General features: G+C 39.3%; 1 protein-coding gene across 4 annotated transcripts in view; it reads left to right on the forward strand.

The window, feature by feature from the left end:
* The window catches only part of LOC146473486 (contactin-associated protein-like 2), a 50787-nt gene extending 29351 nt beyond the window's left edge, over window positions 1-21436 (forward strand). Inside the window, exons 1-11 of one of the 4 annotated variants that reach the window (XM_085118126.1) lie at window positions 10161-10280; window positions 10530-10626; window positions 10927-11145; window positions 11374-11750; window positions 12227-12394; window positions 12858-12968; window positions 13119-13238; window positions 13605-13701; window positions 14319-14693; window positions 16401-16464; window positions 20539-21436. In XM_085118126.1, coding sequence (XP_084974252.1) covers window positions 10548-10626; window positions 10927-11145; window positions 11374-11750; window positions 12227-12394; window positions 12858-12968; window positions 13119-13238; window positions 13605-13701; window positions 14319-14693; window positions 16401-16464; window positions 20539-21205 — 2277 coding nt within the window. In that variant the 5' untranslated portion in view covers window positions 10161-10280; window positions 10530-10547 and the 3' untranslated portion in view covers window positions 21206-21436. The other 3 variants (XM_085118130.1, XM_085118129.1, XM_085118132.1) reach the window with 3 other exon arrangements.
* The last annotated feature ends 5790 nt before the right edge of the window (window positions 21437-27226 follow it).

Below are 27226 nucleotides of genomic sequence, written 5' to 3' on the forward strand. Positions count from 1 at the left end.
ACGAAAACACTGATGCTTAACGGCTGAAAAAACTCATTACTATATTACCAGATTATACTGGGGGAAGAAAATCATTAACATATTATTTTTTTTTTTCATATAATCATCAAGAGGAGTAAATAATGCAATGCAAAATTTAAATGACATTTAGAGTACATGTTAGGCGCAGAAGATTAAACAAACCCTGATGAATTGCTTTTTCTTCTCTCGAAATTTTGGGTCGAATCATGAGCCAAAAAGTATACCCAAACAAGACGATGTTTTATAGGAGGTTCCCGTCAATTTAGTCTGTATTTCAATTTTCTTACGGTTTAGCCCTCGAAAGTGTGTGTTGTAAAAAAAAAAATAAAAAGGACACCTCAGTGGCATTCCCTTCCTTTGACGTAGGAAAGAAATAAACATACTTAGAGAGCAAACACCTGCCACGCACTAAACAATTTTCAATTATTATTTCACAACTAAGTAAAGAAGAAATTTTTAATTTGGTCAAATGTTAAAACGCTTTACGTGCTCTCTCCCACACACTTTTCTTTGATACCAATGGAGACGAGACGCTACTAAAAGGATGTATATGACAATGCTGCTCGCTGCCCTAGCCAAGCTCAGATAACTTGGTGAGACTGGGGGGTATATTTATTTCTGTGTTAACAAAGGTCAGTTTTGCAAATATTTGACTGAATAAAGCAAATATTACCGGAGACATCCAGTCAACTTGGCGCTTATCAAAATAGTTTAGTGAGACAAGAACATGGCATTTCGGCAGTCAGAAGTGAGATTTTGTGTCGCGAAGAAAGATCTCAGCAAGGGTTCGCTCTCTTTTACGAAAACTACAGCTTATAATTCCGACTGACTTAATTTGTGGACTGATGACATGAGCTTCATGAGTTGCATGAGCTTCAATTTCTAGTTTATATCTTTAAAACTAAATCCGAATTTCTGAGGTAATTGGGCTTCCGAACAGATATCTACCGAAATGAAATGCGTGTTAGTGGATCATAAAAGGGAGTAACCCCCCTCCCCTTCCCTGCCTCTCCCCCGCTTCTCCCGCTCGCCTTGTCAGTAAAGTAAAGTAAACTTTATTTAGCCAGAGTGGCCCATTCAGCTACATGGCTGTTATCCAGAAGGGCCCTTGTAACTGACTCTACGGCAGTGATAACTGACTCTACGGCACTCATGGTCTTGCCGAATATACATTGAAGCTTAATCCTCAATGTGCAAAGTCGGCAAAACAGTATCCTGCATGTAATTAATACATTTAAGTGTCTAAGTGAACATAAGCAAAGTAAGCATATTTAAACCAACAGATAATCGAATGCAAATCCCGATCAAAATTCTCCGATGCGTAACGATATAAACTTGGATTTCAAACCAAATGTACACGTACAACCTGCAACAGAATGAATCATGTCATAAAAAACAAACTAAGAAAGGCTTGATTGCGAAATATTACACAATGATATCGATCAGAGGATCAAATTTTTGCGCCCAAGACCGTGAAAGAAAGCAATTTTGCAGACGGTGTATGGACTGATATGCAATGTAAACAATTACAATTATATGACCCCGATCCTGCAAGTTAGTAAACACCAAACATCCAAGAAAACCAGGCACTCGAGTCTGTTTCGATCACAAACTTGAACCTGGGCAGCAAATTTGAATTTGATGAACATGGAGACCTAAGTTAATTTCGTACGATACTCAAGACAAGATCTGTTGCCCGTCTTTTAGTGCTGCATTTACACGGCGGAAGTAAAATAGTTATTGTTATAATAATAGAGCCTGAACGGATGTTGACGTAATGGAATAAAAATAGGGTAAACACGTTCGAGGAAAAGATTTTCGTGTTAGAAATGTTGTCAAAAATAAGCCTATGGAGGCTACACACGCTAGAAGTCAACTCTGTCTAATTTGTAAGAAGAAGAGTGGAGACCATTTTATCTTCCCTTTCCTTAACATTTCAGTTGGTCCGATTTATTACGAAGCAACAGAGGTAAGTGTATTTCATGACATAGGACAAACTCCCTTGAATCTTTTGAAAGGAATCACAGTTGCCTACGGATATATCTAGACGAATATTAGAATGAAGTAGCCATGAATGATGTGCAGCGGTTTTCGTAAGACACCTTCAGTTCACGAGCAGTTTCCGCCGCTGTGAGGTGGCCTTTCTTACCCGTGTTAAAACGCTTTCTCGCTTGGATTTACGTTAACTTTGCAAGTTAAACTTTAAGGATAGGGAAGAAGCCTTTGATCTTGAAACAGTGGGTATGCGTATATGATTTCTCTATCAAAATAATTGTATCATTTGAAAGAGAGTGATTCCTTAATTTGCGCGAAAATAAATACGCGCCTTTGATCTTCGCTTATAACTTGTCTTTTCTATAACTTGACAGGAACTCGGTGCTAAGTAAGCAGTTGTCAACAGTCTTGGCACTTTCGTGGAGAGAAGAATCGGCATGGTTTTGAATATTCTGCCTCTGCTGTTGCTGTCGTTTTTGAGTCAACAAAAATGCGTAAGTGCTCCAGTTGTATTGTTTTTATACCTTAAACAGACATTAATCACCGAAAAATGGTCAATTCTGTTATGGCTTAGTTTTGGAATATTTTAAAATTGTTGTTTGAGCTCCCAAAACTATTCCGTCTAGATCCGTGCACCACCAGCAGAAATTTCGTTTTGGTTTTTGTAAAATAGTTAAGGCGTAGAATTCAATTCAAGTATTTAGAATTTGTTGACAAAAATACTACAAAGATCCCAGTGTAATTTTCATTTCCGATTTCAAGTATTTAATGAACTCAGATCGGACGCAGTTCTTATAATATCGTCACGGATAGCATTACGGACATTCAATTGCAAGATATTATTTCATGATCTCTTTATAAAATCAAAAGCCATTTTACATAAGATGCCACTACGGTCATATTCTTTGTCAGTTAAGTGTAAGCTATTTTGTGTCTAACTCTAAGAAAAATGATTAAGAATAGTTCTACTATGAAATTGCTATTTTCTACCCTTTTTTTAATTGTTTTTTGACTGGGTGATAACTTGTAATTTTAAGTCTCGTTTATTCCTACAATTAATTTTCACGTACCTCTCAGTGTTTACACCATTGGCAGATTTTATTCACTGCTCTCGAAACTCGCAATTTCTTAGGCAAGGCACAAACTGAACTCAAACAAGTCAATCTTCATAGAAGCAAGGCAAAACTCAAAACACAAATTCAAAGTTTGCTTCACCCGCTTGTAACTCTATGAATGTCTATGAGTACGTATGTAACTTCCAAATCAGGCTGACGCTCAACTGTTGGCCAGCACTTTCAAATTCCACTTAAATTCCGCACTATGAAATACCTGAAATTAGAAGTTATTACATATCTGTAACCTGGCCTTATGAAACTGAACAAGCTGCAACTGACTTACAACAGCAACTCGCACAGGAAAATTTACATGCAGCTGCAACTAAAGTTACAACTTTCTAAGAACAGAGCCCACTATCTTAACTTTAACTTCACTCATTGACAAATCGACTGATCGTCATAAGTAGTCACATTCTTCGAACGAAAATAAAAACAGATTCTCGTATTTAATTATCAACATTTTAAAGTAATCACACAACGGGCACAAACTCTCATGTCTAAAAAAATTTATTACATAAAAGTCACAGACGTCTTGAACACACATTGACTACCAAAGCTGTCAGAACTCCACCTCCAAAAACATTACAAAACTCCCGCAGAATTCAAACTTAACAGTTACAAAAACTCACTGAACTATGAAAAATTTTCACAGTCATCATTTACAATTTACTGGTGTACACAGCTGGTACACTCACAGAAATCACTATAGACAGCCAAAACAGGGTCAGGAAGTTGACGAAATTCAAAAACCGCCATGCTCCTAAAACACAGTGCAAAAATCAGCGAATTTCACAGACCAAAACTTGCTGAAATAACACACTTTACACACCAAAACTCGTAGGAATAACACACTTCATAGAACAAAATGCGTAGGAATAATACACTTCACAGAACTAAGCTCGAAAGAACAACACACTTCACGACCAAAACGCAAAGGAATATAACACACTTCACAGACCAAAAATAGCAGGAATATAACTTGGAGGAACAACACACTCCACATACAACAACTTGCAGGAACAACACACTGAACAAACTAAACCAAATCTGAGTGTAACAACGCACTTCACAGACCATATCTGAGTGTAATATCACACCTCACAAACCAAAACTTGGAAGAATAACACACTGCCCTGACCAAACCTTGGAGGAAGAAAACACTCTCAGATCAAAATGTTGAGGAATAACACACTTCACACACCAAACTTTGCAGGAATAACACGCACACTTCACAGACCAAAAATGGGAAGAATAACACACTTCACAGATCAAAACTTGCTGAAGTAATATACACAATTTACAGACGAGGACTTGGAGGAAGAACACACTTCAAAGACCAAAACCTGGAGGAATAACACACTTCACAGACCAAAACGTGAAAGAATAAAATACTTAACAGAAGACAACTTGCGGGAAAAAAATTGGACCAAAAATTGGAGGAAAAACACACTTCACAATGACCAAAACGTACAGGAATAACACATTTCACAGACCACAACGTGGAGGAATAACACACTGCACAGACCTAACCTTGCAGGAAAAAAACACATCATAGACCAAAATAACGAGGAATAACACACTTCACATACCAACACCTGGAGGAAAAAAGACACTTCACAGACCAAAACTTGGAGTAATAACACACTCCACAGAAGAAAACTCGCAGGAATTGCATACTTCACAGACCAAAACAAGCAGAGCAATGCAAAATTTGGAGGAATAACATACTTCATATGCCAAACCTGGGAGGAATAATACACTTCACAGACCTAAAAATGAAGGAATAAAACACTGCAGAGTCCAAAACGTGGAGCAATTATCACACTGCACAGACCAAAACTTGTAGAAAAAACCAACTTCACAGACCAAAAACTTGGAAGAATAACACACTTAACAGACCAAATCTTGAAGGAACAACATACTTCACGGACAAAAACTTGCAGCTATAACTGACACTTCACAGACCAAAAGCTGGAGAAACAATATGTTTCACAGACCAAAACCTGCAGGGAAAAACACACTTCTCAGACCAAAACCTGGAGGAATAACACACCTCACAGACCAAAACATGAAGGAATAACACACTTCACAGACCAAAAGCTGGAGGAATAACACATTTGACAGACCAAATCTTGAAGGAACAACATACTTCACAGACAAAAACTTGCAGGAATAACACACTTTACAGACCAAAACCTGGAGAAACAACATGTTTCACAGATCAAAACCTGGGGGAATAACACGCCTCACAGACCAAAACCTGAAGGAATAACAAACTTCTCAGACCAAAACCTGAAGGAATAACACACCTCACAGACCAAAACATGAAGGAATAACTCACTTCACAGACCAAAAGCTGGAGGAATAACACATTTCACAGACAAAAACCTGGAGGAACAACATACTTCACAAACCAAAACTTGCAGGAATAACACGCTTCACAGACCAAAACCTGGAGGAACAACATGTTTCACAGCCAAAGCCTGGAGGAATAACATACTTCATAGACTAAAAGCTGGAGGAACAACATACTTCAGAGGCCAAAACTTGAAGGAAGAACACGCTTCACAGACCCAAACCTGGTGGAATACCACACTTCACAGACCAAAGCCTTCAGGAATAGATCACCTTACAGACCAAAACGTGAAGGAACAACACGCTTCACAGGCCAAAACTTGGAGAAACAACACACTTCACAGACCAAAAGCTGGAGGAATAACAGACTTCACAGACCAAAAACCTGGAGGAATACTACACTTCACTAATCAAAAGCTGGAAAAACAACACACTTCACGGACCCAATCCTTGAGGACTAACACACTTCACAGACCAAAACCTGGAGGAATAACGTACACACTTCACAGCCCAAAAACCTGGAGGAATAAAAAACTTCACAGACCAAAACATGGAGGAATAACACGGACACTTCACAGACCAAAAACCTGGGGGAATAACACACTTCACAGACCAAAAACCTGGAGGAACAACATACTTCACCGACCTTAAGCTGCAGGAATAACACAATTCACAGACCAATAGCTGTAGGAATAACACACTTCACAGACAAAAACCTGGAGGAATACTACACTCCACCGACCAAAAACTGGAGGAATAACACACTTCACAGACCAAAAGCTGGAGGAATAACAGACTTCACAGACCAAAAACCTGGAGGAATACTACACTTCACAGACCAAGACCTGGTGGAATAAGATACTTTACAGACCAAAAGCATGAGGAATAACACACTTCATTGACCAAAGGATGGAGGAACAACATGTTTCACAGACCAATTGCTGGAGGAATAACACACTTGACAGACCAAAACTTGCAGGAATAACACACTTCACAGACCATAGGTGGAGGAATACCACTCTTCACAGACCAAAACCTGGAGGAATAACACACTTTGCAGACCAAAACCTGGAGGAATAACACAATTCACTGACCAAAAGCTGGAGGACTAATATGTTTCACACTCCAATTGCTGGAGGAATAACACACTTCACAGACCAAAAGTTGCAGGAATTACACATTTTACACACCAAAGATAGAGAAATAATACTCTTTACAGACCAAAACCTGCAGGAATAACACACTTCACAGACCAAAAGCTGGAAGAATAACACACTTCACAGACCAAAAGCTCGAGGAACAACCTGTTTCACATACCAAACACTGGAGAAATAACACACTTGACAGACCAAAACTTGCAGGAATAACATACTTCACAGACCAAAACCTAGAGGAAAAATACACTTACAGACCAAAAGCTGGAAGAATAACACACTTCACAGACCAAAAGCTCGAGGAACAACATGTTTCACATACTAAAAGCTGGAAAAATAACACACTTGACAGACCAAAACTTGCAGGAATAACACACTTCACAGACGAAAGGTGGAGGAATAACACACTTCACAGACCAAAACCTGGAGAAACATACTTTATAATTATCCGAAACTTGCAGTAGAAATGACACACTTCACTGACCAAAAGCTGGAGGAATTACCCACTGCACAGACCAAAAGCTGGAGGAATAATGCACATCACAGACCAAAACCTGGAGGGACAACATGTTTCACAGACTAAAACCTGGAGGAATAACGCGCTGCACAGACCAAAAGCTGGAGGAACAACATACTCTACAAACTAAAACGTGCAGGAATAATAACACACTTCACACAACAAAACCTTCAGGAATAACATGTTTCACAGACCAAAACCAGGAGGAATAACACATTTCATAGACCAAAAGCTGGAGGAACAACATACTTCAGAGACCAAAACTTGGAGGAATAACACGCATCACGGACCAAAACTTGGAAAAATAACACACTTCACAGATCAAAACTCACAGGTATATAACGCACTCCACAGGCCAAAACTCATTGGAATCTGACAACGGAGATGCACTAGTTGCAACTGCTGTTCAACTCTTAGATTAATTTACAAACCATAATTTACAAAATCGGAAGGAACGCTTTGAGATGTAACTTGTGTAATATAAAGTCTCGAGTTTTGGGCTGTGGGATATTGTGCAAATTAACAGCAGCCCTTCCAAATTCACGAGCTCCTATTACTTTTCTTAAATTATTGACCCTCGGAGCGGCATTTACGATGATTCGGGTAATTGTCGTACCTTTTAGAGGGAAAAAATCACGACGATCTCCCTCGTCATTTTGATGTGAAAGTCTTTCATTCTGCCAACAGATTAAGGGCTTTATTATCTCCGTGAAAATCAACAAACATCAATTTTCTTTACATACCATGTTTACTTATCCCCTCTCTGTCACTCTAGAAATTGTCGTAACTGCATTTTAGCAAGTGCCTTTTACTTGTTCTAGTTTGTTTCAGGTAAAGAGACTCCGTTTCAAACTGGGAAGTTCAACATGTCGCAGACTCTACAGGGCTGGAGCTGTAGCAGTGCCTGTTCACCACCCCAACACTGCCATTTGCCACGCTGTGCAAAGGTTGCTTTTCCGGAGGCATTCAGAGGATCAGGGAAGGTCAGTGACCCGCAGTACATTGGCTGGAAAATGTTTCGACCAGGATTGATATCCTTGCACAGTGCAACATTTTACGGACAGCTGAGAAAAATGCCTTCTCTTATTACCAAATTGCCTTGCGCTGATTTCAGTCGGTTTGAAAAAGAAGAACGGTAGACTGCTGTGGGACCAACCTGATTAACCATCTAACCTCTTGCAAGTGACCACCAGTCATTAAACACCAGACTGCTTATCCATTAAATGAAGTTCGTTTTCTCAGTAAATCGCCATATTTATACGCTTGAGACCTCTTAACCTTCGAGTTTTGTTTCCACTTACAAGAGGCTTGGCTAACCTGCTAGCTTCTTCTGTCACCAACACCAATAAGTCATTGTAAGTCATTTTGTTCGGTAAAAAGCAGTTGGTCAGCTTACTCATCATGTTTTGCGTCCGGTTAAGGTTCAAGTGCACGTGTCAATCAGCCATGGTGAAGAGTTTACACGTGTCCACTCCCCTGCTGCTGTGTGGATTCAATCTGTAAGTGCGCGTGGGTTTGAAGTATGTGCACGTGAAACAGACACTGGAACAAATGAAACTGGAGTCATAAACTGGCTGGCTTTCCAGGATCAACCACAGATGGCACAAGGAAGTGTGACTTTCAGTAAAATATGGACAACAGAAACAAAGTGCAACAAAGTGATTTTTAAACAGGTGAAACCGCTAGAGCATTCATTATATGCCAAAATCTTAACGCAGCAATTACTGCTTGTTTTTATCCCTTGTTAGTGTGTTATTATACCTATGCAAAGGTCCTATTAAAACCATTTCTGGACATTTGCAGAGCTTTGGTGGAAGACCTTCTGTGTTCATCTCCGCTAAGTACACTCGTGGTACAAAGCCTGAAGATGCTATGTATGCCTAGTTGGAAAATGTGAATTCTAAGAGTTTTGAAGTGTGCATCAAGGAATTTTTGCCATTTAATGGAAAACACCATGATACAATTGTGGTGGGTAAACGTATTCAGATTTGCTTCCTTTTAACTTAGTTTAATTAATTGATTCTTCCTTATATTGAAATATATGATGATACCAAAGTTTGCCATTGTCACCTGAACGAAACGTACTACAATGATAACCGAGTCTTATATGGTTTGTTTTAAGATGTTTAGGGTGGAAAATGACCGCTGTGAAAGAAAATCGTAACATTAAACAATATTCAAATCTTGGTTTGACATATTTTTATGTTATTTTTGACAGGACTGGTTCGCTTTCTTTGGTAATGGTTCGGAGTTCAATTTTACCTTGGGAGGCGAGGCGTTCTTTCCCAACAGTGGAACGCCAACAGCTAACGACAACTATGGATTTTGCAAAGTACTACACGTTGACAAGGAGCATTCTTTCACACCGTTAAATTATCGTTTAATTAATAAGATAGTATTAATCTCTCCTTGGTCCCTTAATAGCTTTACAAAGCGAAACTGGATAGGAAGCAAAGAATGAAGAAGTTGGCTTAACATCAACAAATTATTATTCGGTGTCAAACTCTTTATTCACAATTTCAACTCCTCAGTAGCCCCCTAACATATATCTTACGAGATCACTGGTACGGGCCGGTATTCAAAAATACCTCCCAGCTAAAGAGATAGGACCTGTCACAGAGAGATTTTTCTGTGTTCTGGTCAAAACCACTCAAATATTTGACAATGTACCATTCTCTAACATCAAATTGCCCTTGAATACCGAGAACAAAATACTAAGTGATTCCTCTTGGGAAGAACAGCCTATAATCAGTTTCTTGGTGATTAAATATACAGAAGAACGTGCAAAATGGCCAGTTTTTTCAAGCTGTTTTCCTTTACAATCCTGGCCATCGTCAGCCAAATAAAACTAACACTAGTTTTCGTGTACTAGTAGTGTTTATTGTAAACAAAACTGAACTATTATTTTAATTTCTAAGGCCTTTCTTGACTTTTCCTTTTGCATGGCAGATTGACTATGAATAACAATTAACCAGCTGCATTTGTTTCTCTTCATAGCAAGTGAATTTCAATACCACTTTTTACGCGTCACCAGTTGTCCTGGTTGCTGTTCATCATCATTATGACCGTAAAGTGAAAAACGACATTCTGCCAGAAAACAACATCATCACAGCCTGGGTGGAGGTAAGATAACTCTATAGCGGAGTTTGGGTCTAATTCCAAACTTTTGGTTCCTTTTGAGCTTTTGTTCAGAAACTATATTGATTCCATTTCCTTTGCATCGAGTTAATGCTTTTTAAGAATCCCGTTGCAAAAACTAAAATAGATCATGATAATAATTTGAGTGATTTTTGTGTATAATATAGAATTTATCAAACGACTTAAAGCGAAAATTTAGCTCATCAATTCCAAAGGAATTTGTTTTATTCTTAGGACGTTGGTCTAAAAGCAATGAAGATTTGTGTCAAGGATCTCACTGGAGCAGGCAGTCAGCATGATCCACTGTCTGTCAGTTACATTGTTATTGGAGGTAATAACATTATGTAGTTTAGCCAATGGTAGATCTAGCTAACTAGAGTTATGAGGCTGTGAACACTAAATAAAAAAAATTATATTGTCAGTCAGTTTTAAAATAACTCAGATGATACTTTACTATCACTTCGGCTTAGCAAGAGGAAGGGTTGCCATGAAGAGTAAATTGCTTTTTCTTTTCCCACGGTCAGAATCGATACCTTTTTCTTCACAGACCTTAATGCTTGTCCCAATGTTGAATACCCATCGTTTAAAGTCTGTATTTTATTTATTTATTTATTTACCTTTTTGTTCACAGACCTCGATCCTTGTCTCAATGTTGAATGTCCATCGTTTGGAGTCTGCAGGACATACAATGCTCATAAATCACGCTGTGCGTATTTCCAAGACTGCCCCTCCTATCAAGATCCAGTGTGCACCGCCAATGGTACAACATATGACAACAAATGCTGGCACGAACTGAGCTACTGCAGAGGACTGGAGAATAACCTTGTCTACCACCCTGGAAGCTGTGAGGGTAAGCACTGATCCCCGGTAGACAACAGCACTCGTATGCAAGGTCTCAGGGCTTTACTTTGTCCAAGAGTCTTTAGCTAAACCTTCCTCATCGGCTTACAGTTAACTGTTGGCCACTCGCACTAATTCAAAGTATCATGCAGTTGGCTTCATTGTATTCGTCTTTTTGTTCTGTTTAAATTAAAAACCCAGTTTTCAATCTCGTTCATGCTTTCTGCTTTTTAACCAGGTTTCCCAGTTGTTCGTGGTCGTGTGGATCTTATGCATACACCAAAATGGACCGATTCAACCTGTCATACAGTCAGCTTCCCACCATACCGCTTCTATCCGGATAAGCAAGTTCATGTTCAAGTGACTGTCAACAACATGAAATTAAAAGACTCCGTGACAGTCCACGACGCTGTCACATCATGGACGGAAAACGTCAATACGAAAAATTTCACAGTCTGCGTCATGCAGGCCGGGAGAAACGAAGAAAGCCTCAGTCCATTTGCGACTGTGGATTGGCTTGCCTACCAGGGAGCACCACCCAAAGGAATGACGGGAACAGTCAAGATGCAGAAGTGGTGGTCTGGAACAAAATGCGCACATGTTACTTTTCCCAAGGTAGGATAAGAACGTTATTCAGTAAGTCTGAAGTTTTGCGTATACCGTCAGGAATTCGTGTAAAAACCAAACAAACGAAGAAAATGTTCATTAGCACCAATAGAGACCCCTTGCCCCGAAACAGCCGATTACGTGAGCTTCCCTCAACTGCCATATAAATCTAACGGAATTTGCTCTCTTTCCTAGTCAAAGATTGCCACAACGTTACTTATCGACAAAAATAAAGTCCTAAGAAATGCTTCCATGGACCGGTCATGAAGTTAGCTTTTGTATTCACACCTAGTGCTCTGAAAGATTTCTTTTAATTTCCTTAGAAGGAAAAAAATCAAACATGGTATTTTTTGCAAATTAATGGCTGAGATTATGGTGCATGTTTGATGAATTAAGAAAGGATATAAGGTGTTGCTCATACTTACAGTTTTCGGCCTCAACTTAATTTATTTTTTTTCAACTTTTTTTCCTTTATTCTCACCCAGAACAAGTTTCAGGAGACTCCTGTAGTTCGTGTGACAGCAGAACATCTGAGGACTGGTAAAGAGTATGACGCTTCTCTTATATGGACAGAAGATACAAACAAAGACTCATTTCAAGCCTGTCTTCGCGAAATGCAAAACTTTGATGGAAAACACGAAGACATTAATGTAGTATGTTCTCCTTAATAAGTTTTTAGGTTGTAAACAATCATTGAATTTGTGGGTCTCCAACATTTCTTTGAAGATCCAACATAACCAGGATAAGTTTTGTGGGATCATTGAAGCTAAGGTACCCAAAAAAGGGGGTCGCTGTTGCTTTTTATTTTATCAGTGGGGACGAGCGAGAGACGCACACCGCGAAAGTGGAATGAGACGCGCGGGGTGTGACGGAAAGGGACGAATGGAAAAATAGCGTCGCTGTTATGCTTGTGATTTTGGTAAAACATTGTAAAAAGTGTTCAGAACATACAAACTAAATTCACCTCAAGTACCAATAAGCCAAAGATGCTTTCTTTTTTGTTGTTGAAGAGTTGGATGGCGTTTGATTCCCACTGATTTTAACTTAACAGCTACATGATATCTTCTTCCAGGCTTGTCGTTCAATCACTAGTAATGCTGTGTTGTTTTTTTGCAGAGCTGGTTAGCGTTTGCTAAACTACACAAACCCTTCTTCACTGAACATGGTTCTGTCGTGTTTCCAAACACAAAACCACCAACAGATGAAAACAACAACGCTTACTGCAAGGTAATTTTTCAAGAAGCAGCTATAACAAGTTTTGAACAACACGATAAACTTGCACTTGTTGTCTGAGCAGAAAACATCAGTTTAACGCACAAATATTATGGCCTTAAAAAGCGTATGATAACAGTAAATGTTATGTTTTTTAATTGGCAGTTTGTGAAGTTTAAAAGAAGCTACAACAGCACACCAACAGTTTTGATATCCATCAACCATAGCACAAAGCCAAAAGGAAACTCAGCACCAGTTCACAACGGCCTTACCACGTGGATCGAGGTAAAATTTAACTGTACGGTGAAATTTATTCTAGAAAAGGCAGGTTCGCGGCCGAAACTGACTATCCAGTTGCGTCTTACACGAAGTGTCCTTCTTGCAGAGGTGCTGAGAGGTGAAGTTTCTATCCCTAAGATATCGGTCTTAAACCTGTCAGAGACTGTGTGCATCTTAGAAAGGTGTCTGTGTTAGTGCGAGGGTGGTATTGAGAGTTTTATGTCTCCAAGTTAGGTCTCTCGTTCCAATTGAGGGTCTCCTTACACGAAGAAACATAAGTTTTAGGACTAAAGTACTGCAGGTATATTAAGAGATAAGTGTGTGTTTGTTTACACGATTTTAAACGGAATCATTTTCTGTATTTGTTTCTAGAACATGAACTTCAAGGATTCAGGATTTAGAGTCTGTGTCAAGGAATTGTACCAGACCAGATATGATCCAGTCTCAGTGAGCTATGCGGTCCTTACAGGTCAGTTAATTAATAGGGGATCTAATAAGTTAACTGTTTGTTTCCACGCTAAGTAAGCTATTGCAACCATTTAGAAAAATCCAGATTTTATAAAATTTAGTTTTTTAAGTAGTCAGTTAGTCTCCAGACTCCGTTGCTCAAGTTCCACGACTTGGACTAAGAACTCGACTTATTGAAAGTATAACACCAAAAATGCCATTACTGTCAATACTCAAATGTGATTGCCCAGTAGTGACTACGTTTCTCCGGTTTTAGGTGATTGATAGCTTTCCACGCTTATTTTCAATTGTGCACTTTAGGGGGAGACCTGCACCGTTTTCAAAGTATTACATGGTTGGTCGAGAATACAAAAGAACAAACAACAGAACAATGCTCCCAACCCTAAAAAAAAAACAATGCAGTGTAGGTTATGAGTCCAGTGATAATAGAGCTTTTGAAAGGTGCATGTCTACTCAGCTTCATGGTTACTGATACACCTAATCTTACTAGATTTAGAAACTAATGAAGACGTCATAAGGAAACTTAACAGAGATATTGGGGAAATGACGAAGTGAAATATTACCCATAACGTCACTGTCATACAGCTAAAATCTTTTTTATGTGTCATATTTTTACAGATATCTGTGATCCTGGCTGGACCTATTTCAATGGATTCTGTTACTTAACGAGTGAAAAATGTGCAAACTGGACCACAGCTTTAAAAAAATGCCGACAGGAAAACTCAGTCCTTGCTGACGTCAGCAATAACGAAGAAAATGTTTACATACAGCACCGCCACAATGGCGAAAAATCCTGGCTGGGTTTGAATGACATCTCCGCGGAGGGTAACTTTACTTGGGTGGATGGTGGAGCGGGAAACTTTACAGCTTGGGCCAAGAATCAGCCAAACAACTTCAAAGATGAAGACTGCGTGCACGCACTTGGTGTGAAATACAACTATGAATGGAATGACGTGAAGTGCAGTGACTGTCACCAGTTTACTTGCAAGAAAGGTAACTTGTTTCTAATAAATTTTTCAGTACATTTTATTTAGGATGAGCTACAGAATAATAATTTGGAAATATCACAAAAAGAGAGGAGCCAAGTTTTGTGATGCTTTGTGTTTGAAAATTACAGGGAATTAAAATCTTGATCAGGTTTATCAAAAGAACTTTTAAAAACGTGCAAAAAGAAGATCACAAATGAATTAAACAGCAAAGCCTGACAGGGCATCTTACTCACTTACTAACTGATATCCCCTTACGTAGGTATAGGTATTGTTCCAAGGGAAAATGGACTAGACGACAGAATGAACTAGCCCAATTGGTTCACTAAAACCGAATTCCAGCTGCATTCCGATGGAAGTTCGAATGACAAGGCTGATACTGTAATACAGTTAGCTTAAAGAGCCCTGTTGAACTTACAGAGAAAAGAAACCTTTCGGCGTTATTAAACTTATCTATAACTTGAAAGCTAAGTACGTGCAAGCACAATTTATTATATTTAGTTCTACAAAATCAATTTACCAATTTGCTTACCAAGCACTCAATTGTACTTTCACGAATTAATGTTATGGACGAATAACAGCTGAATGCTGCCAAAATTTCAATATCTAGTTTATACGTTGCATTTCAGCCACTTGAGGTGCTTTCCAGGTACATTGCAGCTCGAGTTGCAGCTCTCATTTTAACAGAGATTTTTGTAATTAGATTAGATCAGACGGGAAAGAAATTCTATCCATAAATTGAGCCTAAACGTACAGTGCTTCCTAACACAGAGGTATTTTTGCACGGTCCATGGCTATGCGAGAAAAGCACTGACAATAGCAATGGGCTATTGGAATCCAAAAAGAAAATTGGGGGTAACCACGTATTTCTCAGATATGCCGTTAAGCAACAGTAATTCTAAAAAGCGTTTAAATACAAAATAATGCGGTAGGAATTTTTCCCAAATTGAAGCTTAATATCTCTAAAGTCAGAGATAAACTTTTCTAAAGGTGTCGCCGTGAGAAACCTGAGTTTCTCGGACCATCACAAGTTGCGTAGAAAGTATGCGCAGTAGCAAATGTAGGCACCATCCTTAATGCTTTATGTATCCAGCCCGTTAAGCTCACACACAGATATACATTCAAAAATACCACAAAAAAATTACAAAACTACGTGTTCCTTTGGAACGCTGTAGCTTGTACGCCTGACACAGAGTGTGTTCTAAGGAATCTGAGGCGCTGTCGTTTGAGAAATGGTGAATTTTAAATGTTATTGTTTACTTTTTGGATAGCCTGCGAGCAAGCTTTTTTTAGGCTAGCCGCGAAAGGATAGCAAAAAGAGAGCTTGCTCACAGGCTACTTTTATTTAGGGCATTCAATGATCTTTTCCTTTATGACCTTCCATTATGACATCAACGTGCAAGTTAATGTGTATACGTCAGCTAGATGTCTAAGATCTCCGCTGATTGTACTAAAAATATAATTCAGACGGCTGTTGCCTTAAAGATTTGCTACTCACGGTTCCACATAAAAAAGATATTTTTGTGCACTTTTATGCCAATCACAATAACTCAGTTTCAGAAAATATACATCTCTAAAAGCTGATACAATAAGTGTTAATCTCACAGTAGAGTACTGCTCACGTCACGTGCTTGAGGAAACCAATATGCCTTTATTTTACAAAGATAATTTTTGACAAGCTTCACACTAATCTTAATTAATCTTATTTTTTTAGACGTCGATGAATGCAAAAGAAATGCATATGACTGCCACCAGTTTCCCACGTGCGCAAATGAACGTCATGACAAGACGCAGGCGGGTCTGAACTGGAAGTTCCCGAATTCCGTGATTGATTAAATTGCGGTTTACTTTTAATTGAGATTGTGTCAACGGTGCCAGGTAAATAAGATTTAAATGTCACCATCCAGTTTACAGTTGTCAATTGACATGTCGCATGTATATGGTTCCGATTACCGTTGTAAATGTGAAGTAAAATATACAGTGGCTATTCTTACGGCACCCGTACGGCGACTTGTATTTGCTATTCGTACGGGAGTCCGAAGATTTCATAGGATTTCTCTGTAATTCCTGATTCTCGCTTATCCAAATTATTATATTTACCTTAAGAAGGATTAAGTGAATCCAGTGAGCCAGATAAGTTTGCGTACTCTCTGCTTACTAAGCGAACGACCCACTCGCGACACTTCAAACTTTTTCCGAGCTACATAAACTCGCAAATTTAAGAGTTTCCTGGGTTTCACACTCCTAAGGTCCTTCTCTTAGGAGTGTGAAACCCAGGAAACGATAACTCGCTAAAATGACCTCAAATCGGCAAAAGGAGACAGAGAAACAACAAACAGTACACCGTATACAAAAAGTATGTCAATTTTTTTTGAGAAATTTTCGGAATTTTTACCTCCTAAACCCGATCGTAAATATTCCCATACAAACTCTTAAATTTGCACCGTGATCGCTATTACGCAAGATGATCACCACAACTCACAGCTTGAGCTTGGGCCGCCTGAGACGCAATTTTCCAGGGATTTAAGCCGTAATTTTATCAAATTTAACTCCTCTGCGCCCTGTGTTTTTAATTGGAAATCGGGTAAACCGGGTCATCAAACGTGGCTTGTGATATTTCTACAGTGACAGTGAATTTTCGAACACGTAACGGCCAAAATCACAGAAATGTTCTTGTACTGAAAGGAAACCAGAAATGTACAGACTCAATGGCCGAATAATACATGTCATCAAGTCGTAAATGACTCATCTCAGTTTTCCTGTACACACAAAAACAGTTGTGGTAAAGAATTTGTTTTTCCGCGGTTGAAGAATTTGACAGTGAAAATATACAGTTTCGATTACGACACAATCACGCGCATATAAACAGGCACAGGCGTCCTCTACTGTTAGTAGCGTGGAGTAGAATTTACTAGCATCCCTAGATTATTCTGTTTTGAGACCACAAAGTTGTCATAATCTTTTCTTTTTATGCCGAAAGAATATGATCTAAATTTAATCATCGAGCAAATGATACGTTTTCTGAAACGAAGTGCAACATTTTCCCGGAGTGTATTAAAGAGGGCAGACATACTTAAATCAAGCGCGCTATTAAATTGCCTTGAGACACGGTTAGAAAAAACATAAAAAAAAGACATCGTGAGCTTGTGAGTGAAATCCTGAAAAAGGTGATCGCACGAGTGCTATTGTCAACACAGTACGATAACAAATGCATTGATTAAGGTGAATCCTGAAAAAATATGTATATTCATGGCACTGCCATAGTAAACGGTTGCTCTCTATTGGTTTAAATTTACTTTAAGTATTATCATATTTGTAAAAAAAAAGTTGAGCCGGGTAATGAAGTCTTATGTGGACAAAATTATCAGATCCCGTGGCATTTGGCAAGCGGTCCTGTTGTGACTAACTGATTTTACGAAGAGGCTAAAAGAACTCGAAAATTGAGTACAACAATTGCACCGGAAAAGAGCTAACTTTTAGACGGAAGCAAAATGCACACGCACTTTTCCATAGAAGAAACACCAGACTGACCCCGCAGAACAATGGTTATTTTTCGTGTTTGTTTCGCGGGCTTACGAAAAACGCGAGGTAAACGCGCACTACATGTCACGCGCGACATGAGTGGTGAGGGGGAAATAATAGACATGTACATGTTTATGCATACCCCTGGGTGCATACCTCTGTCTTGTTCCATCATATTAACGACGCTACAGTAAACCGTACAAGGAGAAACAACCTTCAGTCTTGTGGAAAAAATTATTTCATGTTATTTTAGAGCGTGTATGTAGTGGGGGGGGGGGGGGGGGGGTATTCACCGTTCTGATCGATATCAATCCGATGCCTGGCTGCACTGGTGACTGCATTGTCACATCATACCATTTAAGTTGCTGTGTTAGCGCGTTCTATATTACATCAGACCGTATCAGGTGCGTCACCCGCCGTTCTGATGGATTAAAAATTAAAGGCTAAGTTGCTGTGTTAGCGCGTTCTACGTTACATCAGACCGTATCAGGTGCGTCACCCGCCGTTCTGATGGATAAAAAATTAAAGGCTGAGTTGCTGTGTTAGCGCGTTCTACGTTACATCAGACCGTATCAGGTGCGTCACCCGCCGTTCTGATGGATAAAAAATTGAAGGCTAAGTTGCTGTGTTAGCGCGTTCTAAGTTACATCAGACCGTATCAGGTGCGTCACCCGCCGTTCTGATGGATAAAAAATTAAAGGCTGAGCTGCTGTATGAGCGTTATTTTTTTGTTACACGAGACCATGACACCGATATCAACCACGACACTGGCTGTGCATTTTTTTTTATGCATTTAATTTTTTTTACGAGTTTGCTTCATAGTCACTTCCTTCATTACTTCACCAGATATATAGTTTCGTGTTTTTTATTGCTTTTTTTGTAAAATACTGACCTCACTAATAAAAGTGTTCTACATTGTCCCCTGGTAATGGTTTTGGTCTGGTGTGAAGATAGATTTACAATTTGGACATTTCGCGCAAAAAGTGAATTTGTCGTGCCCCCTGTTCTGAAAGTGAATATGGATTGTTCCATTTCATCGTAAGTTCAGGAGTGGAATTCGAATTTTGAGGGCCACTCTCCTACACTATGAATGTTATGACGCCTACCCCCGGAAAAATTGCCCGGACGGTGTACATTGGAAGATCATGTTAGTCGTGTTTACGTTAAGATTGAATATTCAAAATTGTGGTTGTCTAGACAAATGCTCTTCTGTGATAACTTATGTCTTCTTGACTAAGCGAGCCTTACCTTGGTTCTGTCCCTTGTATTTCCTTTGTTTCAATGCCTACCGTCTCGCATAATTAACACGCGCCAATTCCTTAGTAGAAGAATACGTCTCTCATTCGTTTGTCTTCGCATTTGTCTGGCCTCCCTTTCATTAGCGGCCCTTAGCAATCGCCTCCTTGTTCCTTGCTTTGCGCATCTTTCTTTTTTTCTTCTAATGAACTTTCACGCGACTTTCGTGGCATGATCGATCACAATTTTGGAAGGGCGCGCTTCCTCCCGTTCCCGCTAAACGGTACTGTAATATAATTCCGCGATCGCGGTTCAAGATACTTGGCGACACTTATTATCCAAATTCGAAGAGACAGCGGCTTATCGCACAACAATAGAAAACCAGTGATAGATAGAAAACATTAGCTGGTAAGGCTTTGTTCCGGAAGTGAATGTACAACTAGTAGATCTAAAGGATGGCGATTAGTTTGCGACCTTTGTGCACAGGATGCAGAGGAGTCACATCTGACGAAATTCAGTCTAATATTTATTCACCATGAAATTGCAGCGAAATTCGCGAAAATCGATTTTGTTGATTCATTGCAGAACAAAGTACGTGGACAAACAAAGCGTCATACGATCTTAGTATTTTACCGACGCGCGTATAGATATTTTTTTATCGGCATGATCAATTTGCGCTAAAATTGAAGGGTATCTCTCATTAGACGGTATGTACGTGAGCACCGTCATGCCACAAACTTATTTGTTCGAATTTATTCTCGCCATCTTCTTATATGAGGAGTAACGCGGTAATTTTGTATCGAGTTACGATATTCAAAAACACTGTCCAGATCGCAAAGAAAGAAGTGAGAATAACATGAGCCGTTCATTCTATGGCATATTGAATGAGATTACAGACGCCTCAAGGAGCCACAAAGATTTTAACTGTGTCCCCTCATGACCTTTGTTGACAGAAAGCCGTGGCTTATAACACCTTTTACCGTCTAGGAGTTTATTCTCCATCGGGGGCAAAAGAGAAATATGAAAGGAATGCGGGGTTTCTTACCCCGCATTCCTTTGAGATACTTCCAGTCAGACCCCGCTGCGTCTCGTCATGGATCTTACTCTTGCAAGTGTAAGAGTGGATATATCAAAGATGGCCTTGGTTGTTATGCTAGATCCTGCTCTATGATCAGAAAAGACGCCGGAAGTGTGAGCGGAAATTACGTCATTGATCCAGATGGCAAGGGAGGTCTGGCACCATTTACAGTGTACTGCGACATGACTGGCAAGAAAGGAGTTGGCGTGACAGTCATCAGTCACGACAGTGAAAGCAGAACATTGGTAAAAGGATATGAAGGGTATGGTAGCTACTCTCGCGACATTCATTACACAGGAGCGAGTCTGTCTCAGTTGGCGAAACTTACCAGAGTTTCCTCGCATTGTGAACAGTTTATCAAGTACGAGTGCCGTGGCTCTGTTTTACTTTACAGAAACAGTCCACTACATGGATGGTGGGTGTCACGCGATGCAACTACGATGACGTACTGGGGCGGAGCATATGGCAGTGGTAGGTGCGCATGCGGGATGACCAGCTCATGTGCAAACTCCAGATTTGGCTGTAACTGTGATAAGAATGACTATGTATGGCGTGAAGATAGCGGCCTCCTCACTGACAAGACACATCTCCCAGTCAAACAGCTAAGATTTGGGGATACTGGCGACAAAGGCGAGGGTAGCTATCACACGTTGGGAAAGCTGAAGTGCTATGGCATAGCATAAACATTAACTTCCAGACCTCGTCGTTTAAATAATACGCACGAAACTAAAGTAAACTAGTTAAATTCAGATACCGAACTGTTTGAATTAGTCCAAACACTTGTTTCACAAGGTAGAAGTAAGTGGGGATAGTAAAACAGTGCATTAGTTCCCATCTACAGTACAAAAGCATACACTTTGTAAACAACTATGGTGTTACTATATTGTAATGCATGAATAAAAATGGGGATTCAGTATGTTTTTATTAGTACTTAAATGGTACTGAACTATCGTCGAAGGCCTCACTAATTTCTTTTGCTACCTGTTTTATGTATTTGTTGTTCAGTTAACGATTTTACCGTGGCTCGTCTGTATCTTGGGAGAATTTGAAGGTCTGTTACTTTACTTTCAGAGCAAAGTCTACCTCGATTGACGACCTAAGATTGAATTAATTTTCCTTACAACATAGACGGAAAAATGTTTGAATGCTGATTGGTCGAGACAGAGGGTATCGTTTCTTTGTTTTATTGTTTTTTTAGAGGGCAAAACTACTCACTCCTGATTGATCGAGCTGCAAAAATGCTTGCTCCTGATTGGCTGAGTACGCCATTTCTATATTTTTGGTTTCTTCATCTTATTTTGTGCCCAACAACAATAAGCGTCTTCGGAGTTTGACTTTTAAGCAGCCAATAAGCAAGGTTCTTTGTGCAAAAAAATTCATGAAAATCCGGTCCCACAGATTGAAAGAAAACATTTAAAGGCGAATTTTTATGTCTTACAAGAAACAACAAGAGATGTTATTTGTCACGAAGAGCTAAAAACGTAGATCGACTATATGCCTAGCGGATTTGTTTGGTTGAAAACAAATCATTCATGGCAACAATACTCTTTCGCTGCGGTATAGCTTCTTGCAACGAAAGATAACGGAACATAACAGTGCCCTTTTGATGCGAAGAAGGAGCAAGTCAAATTCAGAGGAAGAAATTACGGAAAGATTTCATCACAGCCTCACACATGCACCACTGTCATACTAACATATACATAAACGTAGGTTCGATTGACATCGGTATTACCGTATATAGGACAGTGATGGATCACTGATGAATCTTATAGCGCTACTTTTAAAATGATCTTATATCTATGGCAAGGTACATGAAAGTCTTCAAGAGATGTGAATCTTTAAGGACGGTGCCTACTAATACCGAAGTATTTTTGCGCGGTTTATGAGTATGTGGGAAAAGTAGACTTGAGCAAGGGCTATTGGAATCCAAAAAGAAAATTAAGGGTAACCACGCATTTTTCAGGGACATTGAAGCAATAATAATTCAAAAAAGTAGTAAAATATAAAGCAATGTATGGCGTTTTTACCATATTGAAGCTTTGTTATCTCTGAAAAGTGCATGGTTACTCCCAATTTTCTATTTGGATACCAAGAGCACTTGCTAAGTTCTGCTTTGTCCGCATAGTTTTAACCGCGAAAAAATATCCCTGTATTAGTAGGCACCACCCATAGGAAACCCGAGTATCTCGAGATGCGCAGAACGTATGCGCAGTAACAAAAGTAGGCACCTTAATTAAACTAGATCTATTTAGGCTTGTTTTTTTAACAACCATCTCGTTCCTTTCAGCCCTTGTGATTAGGCTATTTTGGTCCTATTTTGAGGGAGCCAATTTAGAAAAAAGCACCATATTTTACTGACCGAATCGGCCCCAATTTTAGGGATAAAACAGATCTTTTCAATTTACAGTGTAGATGTTAATGAAGCAGGAGCCAATATATTCTTACAACGGAAGTTTCACATGTAAACTTACTTTAAGTGAAACTGTTTCCTGAGACAATTTCTGTTTCCATCCACATCTGCACTACAAAACTCACCCGAGTTACCACTAGTAGTATATCTTCAGCAAAATTATCCCCGTTAGTGGATCCCCTTGGATCCCCTTGGATCCCCTTAATCAATATTCCTAAGCGTCGAGTCCATGACGTCATCTATTGTTATAACCTAGGGAAAAAATGCGTTCCTCCATACTAATGAAGTGTCGAGGTTTACTAATGAGCGTCACTCTTGCACAAAGGAAACAATAGACATGCCCAGGCTTGCCCGCTCTATACCCACCCTGATTGGATCTTAAGATTTGTATGGTCTGTTTCGAATAAAAAGCGGTTAGATTTCGAAAGCGTCATTCCTTCATTCAACTTAAACTCGCTGGGAAAACTTTTTTTCGATTTTCAAAACGTTAGTACCGTTGAAAATGGCTTTTTTCACCAACGTTATTGATCTTCAAGCTGCCTTGAGCGCTTGTTTAACTGTCCGCGACTGGGAGGTGTTGTTTGAAGCCCCGTTTGCTGGGAAAATTTATCTCCGATATTCCAGGTTATTCGTGACGATTATCGATCATTACCGTCAAAAAACAAAACACACACACACATATATACACAAAGTGGCGCTGAAAACTCTATATTTCAAGTTTGTTTGACTATTACAAGACCGTTTTCTCCTACCTATCTCGAGGAAATAAAAAACTATTAAAGTCACGCACCGTTAGTCAGTTAATTATGCGGATCCACGAGTCTTAAGTTGCATACAAATTAGTTCAGTTCTGCTGGAAAAACGCAAGGGAGTATCTTGACGCATTAGTATATAATCAATTTTATATAACTTAACAAGGATCAATTAAAACACGCGACTTATAATTGCTAGCAATAGAACCAGACAAGAGATACCGTTTAAAAAATTTTATTAAAAAACAATGAGGAAAAAGAGTCAAATACTCAGCGATTTGAAAGGAAAAGGAATGAAAATGAATCATTTGACTGACTATTACAAATCCGTTTTTTCCGTTTTATTTCGAGGAATAATAAATATTCCTTCCGTGTCTACACAATTTTCCTATGGCCTCTAAGCCAAGAGTTCGACTTTCTTTGTTTCTTGCGGTTTGCCTTGTTCTTTGAAGTCGGTCTTTTAGTTTTTGCTTTAAAAGAGGCCTCATTTCTCCGCTGTCTTGACAGTTCGAACACCGTTTCTTGGGTCTGTGCTGGATTGTGAAAGTGATTTTTTCCGGAATTATCCGCTTCACTTTCGCAAACGACGACTTTAACTTTAGGTTGCAGTTTCGCCTCTTGTAAATACTGTCTTCGCTGTATGTGCCCTAACTGATGAACATCCGCGAGATGGTTAGCTAATCTGACAAGGTACTTCGCCCCACACGATGGAATCGGACAGTTTCTGCAAACTCTCTTGTAAACCATGTTGACAGTTTGGTGACTGAACACAAATGACATCTTTTTCGCAAATAGTCAGGTTATATAGGTTGTCAGAAGGGCCAAACACAGACCAGAAAGGCCATAACCAGGCCAAACACAGGCCTGAAAGGCCATAACCAGGCCTGAAAGGCCAAAACAACGCCAAAAGGGACAAAAGGAGACAAACGGACCATTTGTAGTTATATGTTTTTATTATTATTATTATTATTATTATTATTATTATTATTATTATTATTATTGTTATTAGTAGTAGTAGTAGTAGTAGTAGTAGTATTTTTCTCAGACACACGCGTGGGTGTCGCGCGTCGCTAGTCACGCAACAGCTCTCAACTTTGGAATCATCATCTTTACTAAAAGTGTCATCACAAATAACAGTGTTTAATTAAAAAGTTTTGATCTTGCTTTAGTAATTTGTATTTCAAATTTCAGATTTATTTTAAATTTTTGTACAAGTTTACCGATTATTGTTATTATTTTCAAGTCATCAATCAACACACTTAAAGTTTGCTTGTTTACAGTTTTATTGAAATGCAACAATACAAAGATCCAGGAAATAAAAAAAAAAAAAAATCCATAACAGTCATAGTAGGTTTAGTCTTGATCTTGTGGAATGGGCTACTTTTCGTATAATCGATTGAGTAAGAATTTTCGCTTATCGATAGCAAGTTCAGTCGATTCCAACCAATCAAATCCTTCTGTGTCTTTAAGCTCTTTTTGAGTTTCCATCACTTTTTTGAAGGTGGGATCTTTTTTCATTGCACGCATCCACTGTAGATTCTCTAAGAGTACTTTTCTTAGCTCTTTTCTGTAAACAGGAACGAGAGCGTTTACGGCTTTACTACGAGCCACATTTTCTGAATCGCCGTTTTCTTGGTATTGATTGATCAAAGCGTTAAGCTGGGTCTTGTGGCGGTTCTCGGCTTCATCAAGAATGCGTGACCACGGCTCTAAGTTTTCTGTTTCTTCTTCTTGGGAAGACTCTGTTCCTTGACTAGAGACTTCGCTTTCTTGGGAGAAATCGCTTTCTTGGGAGAAATCGCTTTCTTCATTGTCTTCATCATTTCCAGCACGTTGTTGCAGGTATAAGGTATAGTTTGTGCTCGTCATCTTTGGTTTGAACCGCACGCCTTCTGACAGGAAACTAAACTTCAGAAAGTAACGCGTCTCTTTTATAGAAAATTGATGAAGGCGGGGTTACTAAGCGTTCTCCTTCATAAATAAAAGAAGACCAGAAAGGCCATAACCAGGCCAAACACAGGCCTGAAAGGTCATAACCAGGCCTGAAAGGCCAAAACCACGCCAAAAGGGACAAAAAGAGACAAACGGGCCATTTCTAGTCATGTGTCTTTATTTTCTCAGACACACGCGTGGGTGTCGCGCGTCGCTAAGTTTTAATTGTCTTATAAGCTCTCTGTGATAATTCCCTTGTTCCGTTCATGGTTTTGAAACAGGTCGCTAATAGTTTCCGATATTCTATTTCAATATCACCATTCTACCCTTTTTCGAGGGTGTTTGGGGTTCCAACAGTAAACTTGCTAGCCATGTTGTTAAGGAACTGACGGTCTGAGAATCGAAGTCGATGAAGATTTCGCATAAAATAGATTGCGTGTAGCCGGTTCGGGTATTGTTATCGACACTGACTCTGGGACTACCCAGTTGGATATGACTTATTGTTTCTCAAACAAAAGACACACGAGATAATTCACATGCAAATTTTAGAGCTCGAGTCAAACATTTGTTAAACATAATTAGTGACTAACGCGGTGTAAAGATGAATAAAACTTTATTTCACTCAAAACCTTTAAAAATCTTTCAAAGGATCTCAAGACAGCTCTATGTCTACACAGACGGTAATGCAATATATTTAATTAGAACAAACAGGAAGATCTTGGTTCCTTATATTGTTAAGCATAGCAATACATTTTGATCTGCGTAAATCTCGTGCAAAAGCTCTAGAATAAGAAGATAACTGTTTATCTCTTTCTATCTCTTCATGTTCTTCGGGGCTGATGACATAACCTTCAAAAGGTACGTGTTTGCCTTCAATATGTCTTTCATATAAAACCTTCAACACTCGGAAACTTTCGGGATGATGGCCGTCATCACTTGCGTACTTGAAATACGCCTGACGCAGCAAATCGTCTTTATCTAAACAAAGTGAAGGATCTGGGTCGTCTCGAGAGTCTTCTTTCATTTTTTGGACATAAAACTTGTAAGATTCCCATACTTTGTCCATCCATTTTCTGTATCTAAGACCGTGAAATATTTTAGGACTTCCTAGACTGTTGAATCCGTTGTCACACATTAAAAATCCTTCGTCATATTTGCGTGCATGGCGCTGGCGCTGAGTAAGTCCTTTCTGTTTAACCTCTTGGCGATGATTTTCAAACATCTCCTTTATCTCTCTATAAGGATGAAATCTCGTGAACAGTGGCTGAGGTGAATATGAGAGCCGCTCCTTGATAGCATGCGATATTGGCTGGTCTATCCACATGAAAAAGTTACACTCTTTTTTGTGGCACGTCAGAAACATGCGATCCTGGCTCCACGGTTGTTTACTTTTTCTCAATGCTAGCTTGTTAGAACAATCACAGACCAACTGAGCTGCATACCTTTTCACATCAGAGTGTGTATGATGTGCGATACGCTCTATGTACTCTTTCCATTCTGAAGCAGGGGCAAACATAAAGCACATTTTCTCGGGACAGTAAACATAGCTAAATCCTTGCGCTTTTTCTACCAATTCTAACGTTGAGCGGGGATGAAACGGGCAGAACTGA

This window comes from Pavona decussata, unplaced genomic scaffold, assembly GCF_977016875.1.
Source record: "Pavona decussata unplaced genomic scaffold, jaPavDecu1.1 SCAFFOLD_93, whole genome shotgun sequence".
Classification (NCBI taxonomy): Eukaryota; Metazoa; Cnidaria; class Anthozoa; order Scleractinia; family Agariciidae; genus Pavona; species Pavona decussata.